The sequence below is a fragment of the Haliotis rubra genome, unplaced genomic scaffold (genome assembly GCF_003918875.1).
Source record: "Haliotis rubra isolate DU_JTF1 unplaced genomic scaffold, ASM391887v1 Scf104, whole genome shotgun sequence".
NCBI classification, from domain to species: Eukaryota; Metazoa; Mollusca; class Gastropoda; order Lepetellida; family Haliotidae; genus Haliotis; species Haliotis rubra.
This window is the reverse complement of record NW_025764937.1, coordinates 1,078,755-1,098,280: the sequence shown is the minus strand read 5'-3', so window position 1 is coordinate 1,098,280 and position 19,526 is coordinate 1,078,755. Positions and strand designations below refer to the sequence as shown.

Sequence of the window (19,526 nt, the reverse complement as noted above, 5' to 3'; positions counted from 1 at the left end):
TCAGTTTAGAAAAAGGAAATGTCTATACAACCATGTGGATAATTTTAGATAATGGAGACGTTGAGCGCCAGGGTGACGACGAATCAGGGGCCCGACGTCGCATCTCCTGGCGCCCAGTCTAATCTCTTTCAACCTGTTCCGTAAAGTTTGACCGGATATCCTCCGAAGTCCAGGCACCCTGGCTGCTGTGCTCTCACCCGTGGAAGTACGATCACGCAAATGTACTACCCGGATGTACTCGAGGCCTTCCTGTACGGGGACGGTCATCGGTTATACCTGTTTGGTTGTAACGAGCTGCAAGCCGTGATGTGCTCACACTAACATTCAGACGCCTGGCAACAGAAGATTGGTAATCTCCCAGGTGCATTCTTTAAATGGCGATGTTCCGTGTCGCAGCGTCAAGACGTGGCGTAGTGATTTGACCTTGAAACTCCTTCAAAACGAATGCCGATTTCCGAAAGTAATCTTGATTTTTATAGCCAGACAGTGCATGCTCTTCGAGAAATCTCATCAAAATCAACATTTTCAGGTAAAGTCGATGTTTCACTTGTGCAATTGTGTAAAACAATGTTATCAACACTTTTGTTATATTTTGACGATTCTTTGAACACAATAGTTCATTAATTGATTTTTAAAAAATACAAAATGACTATGCGTTTCTTTTTTTGGGTAGTATATTCTTTAATTATTAATGTGTAGCAGTAATGGCAAAAGGTGATAGAAAATAATACCCACGAGCCTGATTTATTTGACAGTACCTAATTTATAATTATATAATTACTGTAAAATTATAATGACATTTAGCAATATTTAGCTAAATGGTGTTATGGGCTGCGTTACCATTTCGTTCCAATTTCTAACCCCTCCATTGTTTTGATTTCGTCCACCATCTTATTCCCGCGCTTGGATTCACTTCCGCTTACGTCACCAACTTGCCTCACGTGCAGCTAAGCTTAGAGACACGTAATATCCGCCGGCATTACGTCACACTTTTTAATAGCACTTCACATGCTCACGCTATCTTATCCATCAGGCCAGTCAGTCAATGATTTCATTCCACAAGAATTCTGCACAGTACAGTATAACAGCTTCGACCAGGCAGTCGCCATGGTACAAGCCTTAGGTAAAAATGCATACATGGCCAAATTTGACATAAAATCAGCCTTTCGGCTTCTATCTGTATCACCTAGTCAATTCTTTCTCCTTGGCATGCACTTTCAACACCAATTCTACATTGACAAATGCCTCCCTTTTGGTTGCGCAATTTCTTGTGCTCTTTTTGAAAAATTTAGTACCTTTTTGGAATGGGCTATTAGGAAATACACCAGCAGCAACAATGTTAGCCACTACCTTGATGATTTCATCCTGGCTGACCAAACCAGCCAAAATTGTGAGCATTTACTCACATCATCATTGCAGCTATTCATTAACTTGGGCATTCCAGTGGCCTCGGACAAAACAGTTCACCCTTCAACATGCTTAACATATTTGGGCTTAACCATCGATACAGCTAAAGGCGAAATTAGGCTGCCACAGGATAAGGTAGAACAGCTGACACAACAGCTCAATCACATTTTGACAGCACACAACCAAAAAGTGACATTGCGCAACTTACAATCAATTGTTGGTAAACTCAACTTTGTTTGTAAGGCTATACCCATGGGACGGCCATTTATTCGGCGCCTCATCGATGCCCAAAAAGGGTGTTCTCAGCCGCACCATAGAATCAGAATTACACAGGGTATCCGGGCTGACTTAAAAGTATGGCTTCAATTTCTTGCTAGTCATAATGGCACCACTTTATTCTTGCACCCTCGATGGTCAAACTCGCAGGAGGCACAACTCTTTACAGATGCAGCCAGCAGCCAGGGATTCGGTGCTTACTTTCAGGGCCATTGGACTAACGGCCACTGGCCAGCACAGTGGCACGAAAAGGGATGGCTGAAGGATTTAACCATGCTTGAACTTTTCCCTATCGTTCTCGCCATTAAGTTGTGGGGCTCTGTTCTCTCCAACAGCCGGATAATGTACTTTTGTGATAATCAGGCTGTGGTCCACATAATAAACCGTAAGACAGCAAAGCCTCCACGGGTCATGTCACTCCTTAGATGCTTGGTGCTTTTATGTCTCAGACACAACATGCTGTTCAAAGCGAAATATATTGACACCCACGCTAACATTATAGCAGATTCTCTTTCGAGATTTCAGTGGGCACGATTCAGGTCAGCAGCGCCTCATGCGGACAAGGTACCAACCCCCACTCCCAACGACATGTGGGACATCTGATGTCTGAGGTTAACCGTCTCATCACTTCATCATTGGCACCAAGTACATGGCGCACTTATCAGGCGGGCAAAACAGCGTTTGATCAATTCCGCGCTGCATTTGGTTTACCGTCTCTTTGGCCTATACCGTTGGACCAATGGCTACAGTTTATTGCTTATTTATCGGTGTCAGGTAGGTCGCCTGCCACAGCCAGGTCATACGTTTCGGGGCTGGCAGCACTCCACAAATTGCATAATATGTGCGATGTGTCACACCACTTCCTTGTTCAGAAAGCTCTTTCAGGTATGTCTAGATTGTCTCATCGACAGGACACTCGACAACCAATAACGACTCACCTTCTTGCAGAGATCATTCGTGCCTTGCCTTTGGTCTGCAGCCAGTCCTACGAGGCAGCGCTGTTTGCCGCTGCATATTTGTTGACTTTCTTTGGTTTTTTCAGAGTGGGCGAGCTGGTAGCAGCCTCAGCAAGGGACAGCACTAACAGAGCTTGCCTGTTTTCAGATATAACCGTCGCAGGTGACTTATCAGCTATACAGGTACATTTGCGGAGCTCCAAAACAGATCAGGGTGGTCTGGGAAGCATACATCACCATCCAGGCATTGCCGAACTCCCCATTATGTCCTGTCGCAGCAGTGCAGCGTTTCCGCTGCATCAGACCTACTGGTACGGGGTATTTTTTCACTCATTTTGATAGCTCCCCACTAACAAAATTTCAGTTTCAGGCGGTGCTCAAAAAGGCTTTGGCGTCAATCCCGGAGCCCATTAACCCTAGTTTGTACTCCTCACATTCATTTCGCATTGGGGCAGCCACCACAGCAGCATTACAGGGCGTCAGTTCACAACAGATCCAGGAACTGGGGCGTTGGAAGTCGGCGGCTTACCAGACATACATCCGCATACCATCCATCCTATGATCTTTAAATGTGTTAGGGCCAAATGTTATGCAAAATCCCACAACTATCGCCACGAGTTTCAGATGCAGCCTGGTTCATCGGGTCTAGCTACTTGGCCCGGCTCCTTCACCATACAGAGACAGGTCAGCAGTTTCCAGTCAGTGGGAAGTGGCTGGTAAAAGAGGGGGGATGAGATGGGCCCAGTTCAGGACCTATATTGATAGGCTTATCGAACAGGAGGCGCAGCCAAAATTCGTGGTCATCCACTTGGGTTCTAATGACCTCTGCGCTACCGCATCTAAGCCGCTTTTTGATGCTATATACCTTGACTTGCTTTACCTGCATCTGAGGTGCCCAAAAGCTACCATCATATGGTCATGTATGCTGCCCAGGCTAGCATGGAGGGGGGCCCAGAACCCGCGGGCCATCGACATTAAGCGGCGCAAACTCAACAGGCGCGTTGCCAATGTCGTGCGGGAACTGGGTGGGAAAGTGGCTCGGCACCCGGACATCACTGACACCCACATCAGTGCCAGAGACAAGGTTCATCTGAACGGGCAGGGCATGTGAGTTTTCTTTCACTCCCTGAATCTGGCCGTAATGTCATAATTGTTCATGGATTATCGCCTAAATTCCCCGCAGTGTCACGAGTCCGATCCGTCAGCGGTGCAGGCGATAACCAAAATGGTCATCTCTGTGACACCTCATTTCAGCTCATCTACGTGATGCAGGCCGGTTTCAGTAGTAGCCTGCATTAGCCTGTGCTTGCCATCATCAGCGATAACAGGTAGCTCGATTATAGCGGCACTGGTCCGTACTTCTTCGCACGGACCACCTCAGGTTAGCTGCAATATTGCTGAGCGAGGAGGCTAACGAAATTATTTCTAATTAAGACCCAGGTTCAGCTTTTATGCTGTAACCCATGCTTGTTGTTAGAGGTTACTATTAGGTGCAGGTGGTTACCCCAAATCAGGCCTTAATGTCGTAATTGTCCATTGATTATCGCCTAAATTCCCTGCGGTGTACGAGTCCGTCACGCGGTGCAGGTATTAACCAAAAATGGTCATTTCTGTGTCACCTCATTTCAGCTCACCCACGTGATGCAGGCCAGTTTCAGTAGTAGCCTGCATTAGCCTGTGCTTGCCATCATCGGCGATAGCAGGTAGCAGGACTATAGCGCGCTGGTCCATACTTCTTCTCTTGGACCATCTCATTTTAGCTGCAATATTGCTGAGCGAGGCGCTAACGAAATTATTTCTAATTAGTCCCAGGTTCGGTTTGTATGCAGTAACCCATGCTTGTCGATGGAGGCTACTATTAGGGTTCGGGTTGTTACCTGAAATCAGGCCTTAATGTCGTAATTGTCCATTGATTATCGCCTAAATTCCCTGCGGTGTACGTGTCCCGTCACGCGGTGCAGGCATTAACCAAAAAATGGTCATTTCTGTGTCACATCCTTTCAGCTCACCTACGTGACGCAGGCCGGTTTTAGTATTAGCCTGTGCTTGCCATTATCAGCGATAACAGGTTGCACGACTATAGTGGAGCTGGTCCGTACTTCTTCCCACGGACTACCTCAGATTAGCTGCAATATTGCTGAGCGAGGCGCTAACGCAATTATTTCAAATTAAGACCCAAATTCGGTCTGTATGCAGTAACCCATGCTTGTTGTTTGAGGCGACTACTAGGTTCGGGTGGTTACACTCACTCATTTGCCCGACACACGTCATCGTAGGCCATGCGTGTAGATCGTGGTTGCACTGTCTTTCAGAAGGATTGTCTGGTCTCGTGAAGATCCGGGATAGAAAGTGCCTTTAGTATCCCGTGCTTGTCGAAAGTGGCGACTAACGGGATCAGTGGGTCAGGCTCGCTGACTTGGTTGAGCCATGCCATTGGGTACCCAGACGGATGCGCATGCTTCGGATCACGGGATTGTCTGGCCCAGACTCGATTAATTACCGGCCGCCACCAGATAGCTGGAATATCGCTGAGTGTGGCGTAAGACTAAACCCACTCATTATTTGCTGATGGCCGCCACAAAGCTGGAATCTGTCTGAGTGTGGCGTAGAACCTGTTTCGTTCTGAAATGTCATTAGCAATTGTTGGTATTGCGCATCGTCTCCCTTCCTTTTTCTCTTCCCAACACCACCCCTCCTTCCCTCTTGCCCCCTGCACACACACACACTATGCATACGCTAAGCACATTATGCAGTGTGGATGGCAGCCACGCGCCTCTGCAGCCCTCACCCATCCGTGGCGCGGGGCTGTTTGGCATGGTACTGGCGGGACTCCGCACCTCTAAATTACAGCTTGCTTGCTTGCTCTACCTGGATACTCGGTACCCGCTGTTACAGCGGAGCCCAAAGCTCCCACCTGCTGCTTCCGCGGGGTGTTGAGTTTTCCCAGCAGTTGGGCTGCCATGACACGGCGGACCAACTTGTGCACACCGATCGCGGGTCTGCAAATGCTTCGCTAGCCCGTGTGGGCTTTCCATGCTTCGGTGCGGTTTCCCGTCCTCGCCATCCTCACTGCGCCCATTTGAATTCCACACTGGCTTTCTGTCTTCATTTATCGTTTTGACGCTCTCAGGCTTCCCTAACCGTCAGCTCATAATGACATTTAGCAATATTTAGCTAAATGGTGTTATGGGCTGCGTTACGTTATTCGTTCAATTTCTAACCCCTCCATTGTTTTGATTTCGTCCACCACCTTATTCCCGCGCTTGGATTCACTTCCGCTTACGTCACCAACTTGCCTCACGTGCAGCTAAGCTTAGAGACACGTAATATCCGCCGGCATTACGTCACACTTTTTAATAGCACTTCACATGCTCACGCTACCTGCTGCATAAAAAGTCCGTTTCCCACCCTCCCGTCCCCATCCCTTTCACAGCGCTTCCGCAATGATTTTGTTATCATTAATAATATTACCTTACCCGTTTTCACTTGTTTGATCGCAATATGGTTGAAAGAGTGCGTATGCGATGGAAAATCTATATCACTATGTTGCTTTCATTTGTTTCTTAATTTGCTTTGCTTGCAGTCGGTGCCCCTCACCCAATCAGGCGGTATCCACCCAGTAAGACTTTGCGCGGTAAGATCTTGTCAGGTCGGTTTCTTTGTATCTTTTCACTGTTGTAAATAAACTGGTGCAGTGTGGCATGGTACCGGCGGGACTCCGCACCTCTAAATTACAGCTTGCTTGCTTGCTCTACCTGGATACTCGGTACCCGCTGTTACAGCGGGAGCCCAAAGCTCCCACCTGCTGCTTCCGCGTGGGGAGTGTTGAGTTTTCCCAGCAGTTTGGCTGCCATGACACGGCGGACCAACTTGTGCACACCCGTGCGGGTCTGCAAATGCTTCGCTAGCCCGTGTGGGCTTTCCATGCTTCGGTGCGGTTTCCCGTCCTCGCCATCCTCACTGCGCCCATTTGAATTCCACACTGGCTTTCTGTCTTCATTTATCGTTTTGACGCTGTCAGGCTTCCCTAACCGTCAGCTCATCAATAATATATCACAGATGTTTCCAAGATGTATATCTTCTACAAATAATATAAACAGTTCGTATGAACTGAATAATGTAAAGCAATCAGTCTTCATGACAAATAATGTGACAGACACAATGCAGGGAGCACTTATCACAATCATAATGACAGAAGAGATCTTACACGCACTTGTCTTTTGAAGCTTTCATATAAATTGAGACAAAACTAAAACATTTTAAAATATCATTTTCACTTATATTCTCAAATGTTTTTTAAGATAGAAAAAGATATATGTTTCATGTTTGCACTTTTAACAGACTAACTAAATCTTGCAATTTTTACGAAAAAAGCATGAAACAGAACTTCGATAGTTGAACTCAAATGTCGTCGATGACACACGTTCATTCTTTTATCAACACTGACTTCCAGTGGTCCATTCTAATGATTTCCACTGGTAGTGTTCCCCTTGCATCGAATGAAATCTGTTTCTGACGATAGTCAGGACTGATCATACCTTTACTTTGACGTAATCCTAAATTGAAACTTAAATTGGGTTTGTTGAGAAAGTGACATATTCATAATCATATGATGTTGTCAGAATTGCTTATCATGGTTCGCAGATATTACTAGGCAACAACATAAACCTACAGATGGCATAAATAGCATAACGCTCGTCAAGGTTCATTGAAGCTTAGGTATTGGAGAGAAAAATCCTAAACAATTTTAAAGACACAAGTTTAAACGCGAATGTATTTCTCCTCAAAACAAGTATTTTTATTTTTGAAAAATACTGGCTTGGTTGTACAATAAAAAAATCAAACATTGTCCTTCAAAAAGAACAAGTCAAAGGGTTATAAAAGACATGGGGGATTTGAGCAAGTTCATGTCACATTCTGTAAATTGTAAAAATCTATGAAACAGTTTATATATATTGCAGTTAAATGACATCACTAAACAGGTCTGTGGAAGTGTTGTTTCATATCTACACTGGGCATGCCCAATCACCAAAACAGCTTCTAACAGTTAAAGTGTGGCATGCTTCAATCTGGTTCTATTTCCTGGAGATAAGTCACTTCACAAATATAGCTCCACACTGCCCTAAACAATGGTCTGCTTCCTGGATAATCCCACAGGCGTCATGTATACAAATAACTAACAGCGTGTAAGCACGTATCCCTGACGCATCAGGACAAATGAATTCACTGGACCTATTCACCACGACATTTTCATTTGTGAAGTGAAGTCACTATCTCTATCCATCACAGGGTACTGCTCTTTTTACCCGTGAAGGTGCGGGTTAGAATGAACCTTCAGTAACCCATGCTTGTCGTTGGGGCTACTAACGGGATCGGGTGGTCTGGCTCGCTGGCTTGGTTGACACATGTCATCGGTTCCCCATTGCGCTGATCGATGCTCATGCTGTTGATCACTGAATTGTGTGGTCCAGACTCGTTTATTTACAGACCGCCGCCATATAGCTGGAATATTGCGGAGTGCGGCGTTAAACTAAACGCACTCACTCATTCACTAGTGCTCATTCTTGCTCAGTCTGAGTACATGGCTACTTTTAGGAGCAAGAAATAGCTTCAGGAAATATAGCCAGAGTGAGTCGGATTTTGCAACGCTTTTTGCAATATGCCATCAAAACCACAGCAGGGGACCCCAGGCTTCACACATTGTACCCATGTGGAGAACCCAGGTCTTTGGCAAGACAAGCGAACACCTTAACAACTCGGCAACCTACTGCCCCACATAATCTATGAATGATCCATAAATGAAGGAGTCGTGGCCAATGTGTCCATGGGGTTAATAACAGAATGCAGTACAATGCACTGAAAAACAGACAATTGTAAGGATGTTGTATGTTTAAAATGTACCGGTTATAAACAAAGTTATACATGTACACACCATTTCATGAACAGAGTGACTATGACGAAAATGAAACTAATCAGAATGATTGAACATTTTCTGGAATACTTTGGTTAAAAGTCTAAAGACAGTGAACCCAATTCCAGGATTAATGTAGGATACTTTCAGGAATTATGGGCTTGACACCTTGTACTCACATGGACATGAAACCCAGACCTTTAGCATGACAGGCAAACGCCATAACCACAAAGCTACACCACTGTGACTGATCTGAATGAAACAATCACCAGCCGCAAACAATCACATGATCACCAGTGAACAACATCAAGTATGACATCACATGATTAAGTGAAAGAATGATCAACACGCGACGTGAAAATATGGCTTATATATAAATCTGAATATAGAACACACGACTGAGCAAGAATAGCATCACTTACACACGTGTACAGATTGGAAACAAATACTGCATTATTTCGAAAAAAAGAATGCAAAGGATGTTTGGATGCAGCACCGTGATATTCGTATGGTGTTGCGTAAGCTGCCGGAACACATATCCACAAGGTAAGTGGGCACTCCTTCCTGACGATGATGGTTTTCACCAAGAAACTAAACATATGTACACTCAGCAGCAAAGAAACGTCAGTACGATTTAAAAATTAGGCACTGTAATCAAATCATTACAGAAATGGACATAATAAGCGGATCAAAAACATATTTTGTGTACAATATCTTGACACACCAATGACACACCAACTCATCCATTCAGACCCTTGACTTCAGTATCTAGTGTGACTGAGTGAGTTTAGTTTTACGCCGCACTCAGCAAAATTCCAGCTATATGGCGGCAGTCTGTAAATAATCGAGTCTGGACCAGACAATCCGGTGATCAACAGCATGAGCATCGATCTGCGCAATTGGGAACCGATGACATGTGTCAACCAAGTCAGCATGCCTGACCACCCGATCCCGTTAGTCGCCTTTTACGACAAGCATAGTCTCCTTTTGTAGCAAGCATGCGTTGCTGAAGACCTATTCTATCCCGGATCTTCACGGGTCGGCAAACTGTAGACGTTCACGCCAATGTCGAGGGGTGAGGATAGGTCCACGGTAAGGTCTACGGTAATGGAGGTTCCCGCTGTTAAGACGTCGGCGTACTGTATCAGTACTGATTGGTCTTCTGTGTGTTCCCACTGTCTGGCGTGCTGTTTCGGATGCCTGCATGAAGGGATTCTGTACATGCTGTCACAAAACATGGCGGTCTTGTCGTCTTGAGGCCACCCTTGGTCTGCCAGTTACAGGAAACCAACATGTAGGTGAGCTATTCTTGTGTGTGGACAACACACAGTGTTGAAGATCCCGTTTGATTACCTGTGAAGATCCCGGTTAGAACTGGCCTTAGGCAACCCGTGCTTGCTGTAACAGACCCATTACGAGATCGGGTGGTCGGGCTGCTGAACTGGCTGACAGATTTCATGTCAAACCGTCGCCATATAGCTGAAATACTGCTGAGTGTGGCAAACAAACAAACAAACACAACCACTTGCTCTCAAATCCTTGAGTCTGTAAGAGGCAGTTCTGACACATGGGTGTTGCTACTCGACACTTTCATGTACAATAATCCTCTACACTTGAAAAACTTCAGAAAGTATTCCCGGAACCTTCTCCCAGTCAGAAAGTACAGGTAAAAGTTGATAGCATGGTTGGTGTCAGCAATTTGGGTAGTAAGGGTGCTAAACAGCTGTCTCCGTGCAGTACACATCACGTCCGAGTTGTTTGTACACATACTGTGGAAGGCGATGACGGAAATACATCTGGGGATGGTGAGGACGAGGAAGGTGACAGCGACGACGACGAGCATGATTGTGACCTGTCGCTCCTGACGACGTGCTTCTAAGAGGGACGGGTCGCTTTGGGACAACATGTTCCGTCGCTGGGCGGAGGACCTCCTAAGCAAAAGAATGATGAGGACGTTGAAAAGAATCAGGCATGTGGCAGGGATGAATGCATAAACCGCAGAACTGGTGAAGTACCAGTAGGGGTGGATGTATTGTTGGAACTGGTCCTTCACCGTACATGTGTAGTTGCTGTGATGGGTGACAGTGGCGAAGATGTGACCGTGGATGAGGCCTATAAACACAAACACACAAACTATGACGCCAACCGCCCTCCTCAAGGACCAGATGAGAGCCACTTTCATTGGAAACGCCACTGCTGTTAACCTCTCCGCGGATATTATAATCAGAATCCAGTTGGCAAATGCTGCACAGGTTAAACCAAAGAAAAATAGAAATTGACACCCAGTTTCATCAAATACCAACTTCACGTGACTTCGAGATTGATTTTCAACAATCTTCAGAATGATTGTAATATTGTCCACGACGGCAAGAACTGCAACGTAGAAAAACGACGTTGTTAATCTTCGTTTTGACATGCCAACGATGACACACAAGCTCATCAAATTCCCAGGAAATCCAAAACCGAATATGACCCAGATATAATACGTGTTAAAGAAAACAATCACTGTGTTAAGTCTGTGGTATTCTGGTGGAAACACAATGGTTGTCATCTCGATGGGCGGGGTAGTGTTGTCATACATGGCTGTAACCAGCTCCCCTGGCGTTGTATTGGACATGGTGTAATCACAAGAACGACCTTCCTGAAAATGAAAATAATCAGATCAAAATCAATTTCAGCCAAATATGCATGTTTTACAGCATATCAATATCTCTGCCCTACAAAACCTCCACACTGAGTCAGATAAACTGCATAATCATGTCAATTAGTGTTGAGGTTTCTGAAGTATTTAAGCCGCATATCCTACTTTCGTATTTCTAATTAACACAAACGTTAACGTAATGGAGGAGGACAAACAGTATTTACCCCTTGTCGCTTTTGGCATCCGCGCCCAATTATATACGCGTCTGAGGAGAAATATGTGTTTCAGGATAACATGATGTCTGATGCAATTTCCTGTTTTTTCTTGTGCAATAGGTTTTTGTTTGCCTTACGGTTTGAGTTGCATGTCATCGTAACAGATGACACAAGTGGGGTATTTACAGTCTCACCACTTTGCTGAAGGCCTGGTGTCATCACATTATAAGCACAATCAAAGTTTTGAGGTAAGCAGAGCTTCCCTATGATTATGGGAATTTTTTGTTTCACTCCACGTTCTTATGATTTCGATATTCAGCCTGACATTTGACAATGGCGAATTAAAACTGGGACAAGACGTGTTGACAAAATTAATAAAACATGCAAAAAGGTTTTGAAAGTTTGCGATGAAATCTGCACTGGTTATATTTTGATTCGGATGTCTTAGATCGCTAAATATTCACCCGACCCGACTTCTTTGTAGGCTTTGTTTGATTTTGACTGAAAAACTGCCGCGAGCAAAATGTTTGCGTTTGTATCCGTATCAAAATATCTGTGATGCTGTGTAGTTTACGAAACATACGTTTGCAATTTTCTAGTAGTGTTGATATTGCAGCTCAGTTGAGTAAACCTTATTGTGTTTTGTACATGTAACAGCCTGGATTTAAACATTGTTGTTTAAAAATGTGTTCCTCGCTTTTCAAATAAATACAATCTTAGAAGACGTTAACTTTCATGGTCGTGATATTTCAGGAACATTGTCAACCACGGGTGGAATATTTTCCCTCAAGTAGGTACTCTCTGTGTCAAGTGGGTATACAACTCGTGAAGATCCGGATTAGAATTTGTCAACACAAGCTTATCGACTGACGGGATCGGGTTGTCAGGCTCGCTGTCTTGGTTGACACATGTCATCGTATCCCAATTGTTCATGCTGTTGATCACTGGATTCTCTGGTCTGGACTTGGTTAATTAAATACCGCTGTCATATAGCCGGAATATTGCTGAGTGCAGCGTTAAACGGCAAAAAAGCAAGAGTTGGAATACTGTTTTTACTAGACAGTACTGTCTACCACATGCAGGTTTACAATTATCCATAAGCGAAAGTTTTTCATGTTTATTATGACCTAACAGCCCGAGGAACGTATTTCCCTAGTTCTAGAATATCGATCGATTTGGAGGTTGCATTAGTTAAATCTTTCGAAATTCTGAATTAATCAGTAAGTGAAATACCGATGTTTATTGTGACAGACAGCTATGTCATAGCGATCTGGAATTAATCGAGTGAGTGCCTTTGGTTTTAGCATTAATCACGCAATATTACGTTAGGAGACGCCAGAAATAGTCTTATCTGTGACTGAAATTGTTGATTATTTTCCCTACGAGCAATGCTATAGTAATTCCAGTATCTGCTGTCATTTTACAATCGAGCTCGTTCTATAATGACTTTATATGCTTGCCTTACGACCTTTAATTCAAAGGTTGAATCCCATTCAAGGCGTAAGTAGATTTTGGCAGTTTTTCAACACTGAACATGAGATTAGATGAGGTGAAGTGAACGAACATCACGTTAAACCTCACGAGTAGTGGACTATCGGAAATCGTACGGAGGAGGTGAGACCATTCACGAATATGTGGAGCATGAAGGCTGACTCATGGATCCCGTTGTGACAACATGCTACACACTCTTTACCCCAAGGTTGAATGATCACAATGTTACACCAGATCAAAACAGGCAGATAACCGATTACAAAACCTACTATTTTTTGTATATCTACTGTCACATACTTCAGCAAAAAGGCAAACATCCAATTCATTTTCAGGAAGCATACCATCAAACACGGAGACAGGATGGTTGCCTTGTTCCTGAAACTTCTATGCCGCAGAAACATGTTTCACACCTGCGTAACGTTCACATTGCCAGAATGCAATCATCAACATCCATTCTTACGGTGACGTTCACAATGTGCTGGCTGATATTTTAACATACCGTTTCCTTTTGATATAGTATGACCAGAAATTATTGAGAATTTTAGGAATAATTGGATTTCTAGTATAAACAACCTTGACCAGCTATCAAGTGCTTGGTTTCATTCAAGAGAGACAACTCCGTTAATACTTTTTCATTAGTTTGTGAAGAGTTATCCCCCTTTGTTTACTTGCTAGCAGACGACATTTTCAGTGATCCTCAGTATGGATGATTTAGAGAAGAGAAAGGTGATTTAGAGTATTATAACAAGGACCTCAGATCAGCTAAAGTGATTTCAAGTAGAAGAGGCATCCCTTTGTCCACTGTTTATCGTGTTTTGAAAAATATTGCAAATGGATATGGCATTGAGCACCAGGGAGGCGCAGGTAGGCCCAGACAATTGACTGTCGGTGATAGGGGCGGCTTGGTATTCTGGTTTCTAAAAACAAACAAAGGAGTTTAGAAAACTTAAGGCTGGATATGATTGTTAGAGGAACTGTGGCTGTCTGTAAGGAGACAATTAAAAGTGAGCTGCATGCAATGGGTTTGCAGAAAAGTCGAGGAATTCCATCATCGATCATGAATCCTGTACAATAGGAGCGAAGGTTGAACTGGTGCTTACAGCATAGAAATTTTAACTGGGACAATGTGATTTTCTCAGATGAAAGTTCTGTGTGGCTGTTTCCTAATACACTGAAATTCTGGACCTTTGTATCAGCGTCCAAAGTACAGTCCGAAATTTAACGTGTGGGGTGGCATATCTGTGTTAGGGGCAAAGCCCCTCTATGTATTTGAAGGGAATATGAACATTGAGCGGTACACAGATATTCTCGAGGGACATTTACTTCCATCTGCTCGCGTGTTCTATGGCATTTTTTTTATTTTCCAGCAGGACAACGACCCAAACCATCGTTCAAAGCATTCACAGGCCTGGATTCGGACCCAAAATATGACATTATTAGATTGGCCAAGCTATAGCCTTGACCTAAATCCAACAGAAAATGTTTAGGGACTTATGAAGGAAAGTGTCAACAAGAAAAATCTGACAAATATAAAGAAGAGGTGGTCCGATATTGGGACAGCATGGACCACGACTTTCTAACTTCTTTGATCAGTAGTATGCCCCGCCGCATTGAAGCCTGCATTGCTGCCCATAGTGACTTGACAAAACACTTACTGTGTTTAAATCTGGAGTTATGTTCTGCTAATATTCACATTTCATACGTGAGTAATGAGTGCAAAAAATAAAATAAATTACAATCATTAAATTCTCAATAATTTCTGGTTGTACTGTACATACTATTAAAAAAAGAAACGCAGAAATCTGTTGCAAAATAGTTGTATTTTAAAACATGTATAACTCGTCTACAAATAGACTTTAGGAAATGCGTTTTTGCATCAGTTTAGAAAAAGGAAATGTCTATACAACCATGTGGATAATTTTAGATAATGGAGACGTTGAGCGCCAGGGTGACGACGAATCAGGGGCCCGACGTCGCATCTCCTGGCGCCCAGTCTAATCTCTTTCAACCTGTTCCGTAAAGTTTGACCGGATATCCTCCGAAGTCCAGGCACCCTGGCTGCTGTGCTCTTACCCGTGGAAGTACGATCACGCAAATGTACTACCCGGATGTACTCGAGGCCTTCCTGTACGGGGACGGTCATTGGTTATACCTGTTTGGTTGTAACGAGCTGCAAGCCGTGATGTGCTCACACTAACATTCAGACGCCTGGCAACAGAAGATTGGTAATCTCCCGGGTGCATTCTTTCAATGGCGATGTTCCGTGTCGCAGCGTCAAGACGTGGCGTAGTGATTTGACCTTGAAACTCCTTCAAAACGAATGCCGATTTCCGAAAGTAATCTTGATTTTTATAGCCAGACAGTGCATGCTCTTCGAGAAATCTCATCAAAATCAACATTTTCAGGTAAAGTCGATGTTTCACTTGTGCAATTGTGTAAAACAATGTTATCAACACTTTTGTTATATTTTGACGAATCTTTGAACACAATAGTTCATTAATTGATTTTTAAAAAATACAAAATGACCATGCGTTTCTTTTTTTGGGTAGTATATTCTTTAATTATTAATGTGTAGCAGTAATGGCAAAAGGTGATAGAAAATAATACCCACGAGCCTGATTTATTTGACAGTACCTAATTTATAATTATATAATTACTGTAAAATTATAATGACATTTAGCAATATTTAGCTAAATGGTGTTATGGGCTGCGTTACCATTTCGTTCCAATTTCTAACCCCTCCATTGTTTTGATTTCGTCCACCATCTTATTCCCGCGCTTGGATTCACTTCCGCTTACGTCACCAACTTGCCTCACGTGCAGCTAAGCTTAGAGACACGTAATATCCGCCGGCATTACGTCACACTTTTTAATAGCACTTCACATGCTCACGCTATCTTATCCATCAGGCCAGTCAGTCAATGATTTCATTCCACAAGAATTCTGCACAGTACAGTATAACAGCTTCGACCAGGCAGTCGCCATGGTACAAGCCTTAGGTAAAAAATGCATACATGGCCAAATTTGACATAAAATCAGCCTTTCGGCTTCTACCTGTATCACCTAGTCAATTCTTTCTCCTTGGCATGCACTTTCAACACCAATTCTACATTGACAAATGCCTCCCTTTTGGTTGCGCAATTTCTTGTGCTCTTTTTGAAAAATTTAGTACCTTTTTTGGAATGGGCTATTAGGAAATACACCAGCAGCAACAATGTTAGCCACTACCTTGACGATTTCATCCTGGCTGACCAAACCAGCCAAAATTGTGAGCATTTACTCACATCATCATTGCAGCTATTCAATCACTTGGGCATTCCAGTGGCCTCGGACAAAACAGTTCACCCTTCAACATGCTTAACATATTTGGGCTTAACCATCGATACAGCTAAAGGCGAAATTAGGCTGCCACAGGATAAGGTAGAACAGCTGACACAACAGCTCAATCACATTTTGACAGCACACAACAAAAAAAAGTGACATTGCGCAACTTACAATCAATTGTTGGTAAACTCAACTTTGTTTGTAAGGCTATACCCATTGGACGGCCATTTATTCGGCGCCTCATCGATGCCCAAAAAAGGGTGTTCTCAGCCGCACCATAGAATCAGAATTACACAGGGTATCCGGGCTGACTTAAAAGTATGGCTTCAATTTCTTGCTAGTCATAATGGCACCACTTTATTCTTGCACCCTCGATGGTCAAACTCGCAGGAGGCACAACTCTTTACAGATGCAGCCAGCAGCCAGGGATTCGGTGCTTACTTTCAGGGCCATTGGACTAACGGCCACTGGCCAGCACAGTGGCACGAAAAGGGATGGCTGAAGGATTTAACCATGCTTGAACTTTTCCCTATCGTTCTCGCCATTAAGTTGTGGGGCTCTGTTCTCTCCAACAGCCGGATAATGTTCTTTTGTGATAATCAGGCTGTGGTCCACATAATAAACCGTCAGACAGCAAAGCCTCCACGGGTCATGTCACTCCTTAGATGCTTGGTGCTTTTATGTCTCAGACACAACATTCTGTTCAAAGCGAAATATATTGACACCCACGCTAACATTATAGCAGATTCTCTTTCGAGATTTCAGTGGGCACGATTCAGGTCAGCAGCGCCTCATGCGGACAAGGTACCAACCCCACTCCCAACGACATGTGGGACATCTGATGTCTGAGGTTAACCGTCTCATCACTTCATCATTGGCACCAAGTACATGGCGCACTTATCAGGCGGGCAAAACAGCGTTTGATCAATTCCGCGCTGCATTTGGTTTACCGTCTCTTTGGCCTATACCGTTGGACCAATGGCTACAGTTTATTGCTTATTTATCGGTGTCAGGTAGGTCGCCTGCCACAGCCAGGTCATACGTATCGGGGCTGGCAGCACTCCACAAATTGCATAATATGTGCGATGTGTCACACCACTTCCTTGTTCAGAAAGCTCTTTCAGGTATGTCTAGATTGTCTCATCGACAGGACACCCGACAACCAATAACGACTCACCTTCTTGCAGAGATCACTCGTGCCTTGCCTTTGGTCTGCAGCCAGTCCTACGAGGCAGCGCTGTTTGCCGCTGCATATTTGTTGACTTTCTTTGGTTTTTTCAGAGTGGGCGAGCTGGTAGCAGCCTCAGCAAGGGACAGCACTAACAGAGCTTGCCTGTTTTCAGATATAACCGTCGCAGGTGACTTATCAGCTATACAGGTACATTTGCGGAGCTCCAAAACAGATCAGGGTGGTCTGGGAGCATACATCACCATCCAGGCATTGCCGAACTCCCCATTATGTCCTGTCGCAGCAGTGCAGCGTTTCCGCTGCATCAGACCTACTGGTACGGGGTATTTTTTCACCCATTTTGATAGCTCCCCACTAACAAAATTTCAGTTTCAGGCGGTGCTCAAAAAGGCTTTGGCGTCAATCCCGGAGCCCATTAACCCTAGTTTGTACTCCTCACATTCATTTCGCATTGGGGCAGCCACCACAGCAGCATTACAGGGCGTCAGTTCACAACAGATCCAGGAACTGGGGCGTTGGAAGTCGGCGGCTTACCAGACATACATCCGCATACCATCCATCCTATGATCTTTAAATGTGTTAGGGCCAAATGTTATGCAAAATCCCACAACTATCGCCACGAGTTTCAGATGCAGCCTGGTTCATCGGGTCTAGCTACTTGGCCCGGCTCCTTCACCATACAGAGACAGGTCAGCAGTTTCCAGTCAGTGGGAAGTGGCTGGTAAAAGGGGGGATGAGATGGGCCCAGTTCAGGACCTATATTGATAGGCTTATCGAACAGGAGGCGCAGCCAAAATTCGTGGTCATCCACTTGGGTTCTAATGACCTCTGCGCTACCGCATCTAAGCCGCTTTTTGATGCTATATACCTTGACTTGCTTTACCTGCATCTGAGGTGCCCAAAAGCTACCATCATATGGTCATGTATGCTGCCCAGGCTAGCATGGAGGGGGGCCCAGAACCCGCGGGCCATCGACATTAAGCGGCGCAAACTCAACAGGCGCGTTGCCAATGTCGTGCGGGAACTGGGTGGGAAAGTGGCTCGGCACCCGGACATCACTGACACCCACATCAGTGCCAGAGACAAGGTTCATCTGAACGGGCAGGGCATGCGAGTTTTCTTTCACTCCCTGAATCAGGCCGTAATGTCATAATTGTTCATGGATTATCGCCTAAATTCCCCGCAGTGTACGAGTCCCGTCACGCGGTGCAGGCATTAACCAAAAATGGTCATCTCTGTGACACCTCATTTCAGCTCATCTACGTGATGCAGGCCGGTTTCAGTAGTAGCCTGCATTAGCCTGTGCTTGCCATCATCAGCGATAACAGGTAGCTCGATTATAGCGGCACTGGTCCGTACTTCTTCGCACGGACCACCTCAGGCTAGCTGCAATATTGCTGAGCGAGGCGCTAACGAAATTATTTCTAATTAAGACCCAGGTTCAGCTTTTATGCTGTAACCCATGCTTGTTGTAAGAGGTTACTATTAGGTGCAGGTGGTTACCCCAAATCAGGCCTTAATGTCGTAATTGTCCATTGATTATCGCCTAAATTCCCTGCGGTGTACGAGTCCCGTCACGCGGTGCAGGTATTAACCAAAAAATGGTCATTTCTGTGTCACCTCATTTCAGCTCACCTACGTGATGCAGGCCAGTTTCAGTAGTAGCCTGCATTAGCCTGTGCTTGCCATCATCGGCGATAGCAGGTAGCAGGACTATAGTGGCGCTGGTCCATACTTCTTCTCTTGGACCATCTCATTTTAGCTGCAATATTGCTGAGCGAGGCGCTAACGAAATTATTTCTAATTAGTCCCAGGTTCGGTTTGTATGCAGTAACCCATGCTTGTCGATGGAGGCTACTATTAGGGTTCGGGTTGTTACCTGAAATCAGGCCTTAATGTCGTAATTGTCCATTGATTATCGCCTAAATTCCCTGCGTGTATGCGTGTCCGTCACGCGGTGCAGGCATTAACCAAAAATGGTCATTTCTGTGTCACATCCTTTCAGCTCACCACGTGACGCAGGCCGGTTTTAGTATTAGCCTGTGCTTGCCATTATCAGCGATAACAGGTTGCACGACTATAGTGGAGCTGGTCCGTACTTCTTCCCACGGACTAC

The 19,526-nt window shown here is 44.6% G+C and overlaps 3 protein-coding genes across 3 annotated transcripts in view; 1 reads left to right on the top strand and 2 right to left on the bottom strand.

Moving 5' to 3' along the window:
* LOC124274132 (versican core protein-like) overlaps positions 1-19,526 on the bottom strand; it is a 105,119-nt gene that overhangs the window by 32,269 nt on the left and 53,324 nt on the right. The window lies entirely within an intron of this gene.
* Positions 10,082-11,167, bottom strand: LOC124274591 (rhodopsin-like). Its single transcript, XM_046709959.1, has one exon. The coding sequence runs from the start codon at positions 11,165-11,167 to the stop codon at positions 10,082-10,084; it is 1,086 nt and encodes a 361-aa protein (XP_046565915.1).
* Positions 17,015-17,977, top strand: LOC124274582. Its single transcript, XM_046709948.1, has one exon. The coding sequence runs from the start codon at positions 17,015-17,017 to the stop codon at positions 17,975-17,977; it is 963 nt and encodes a 320-aa protein (XP_046565904.1).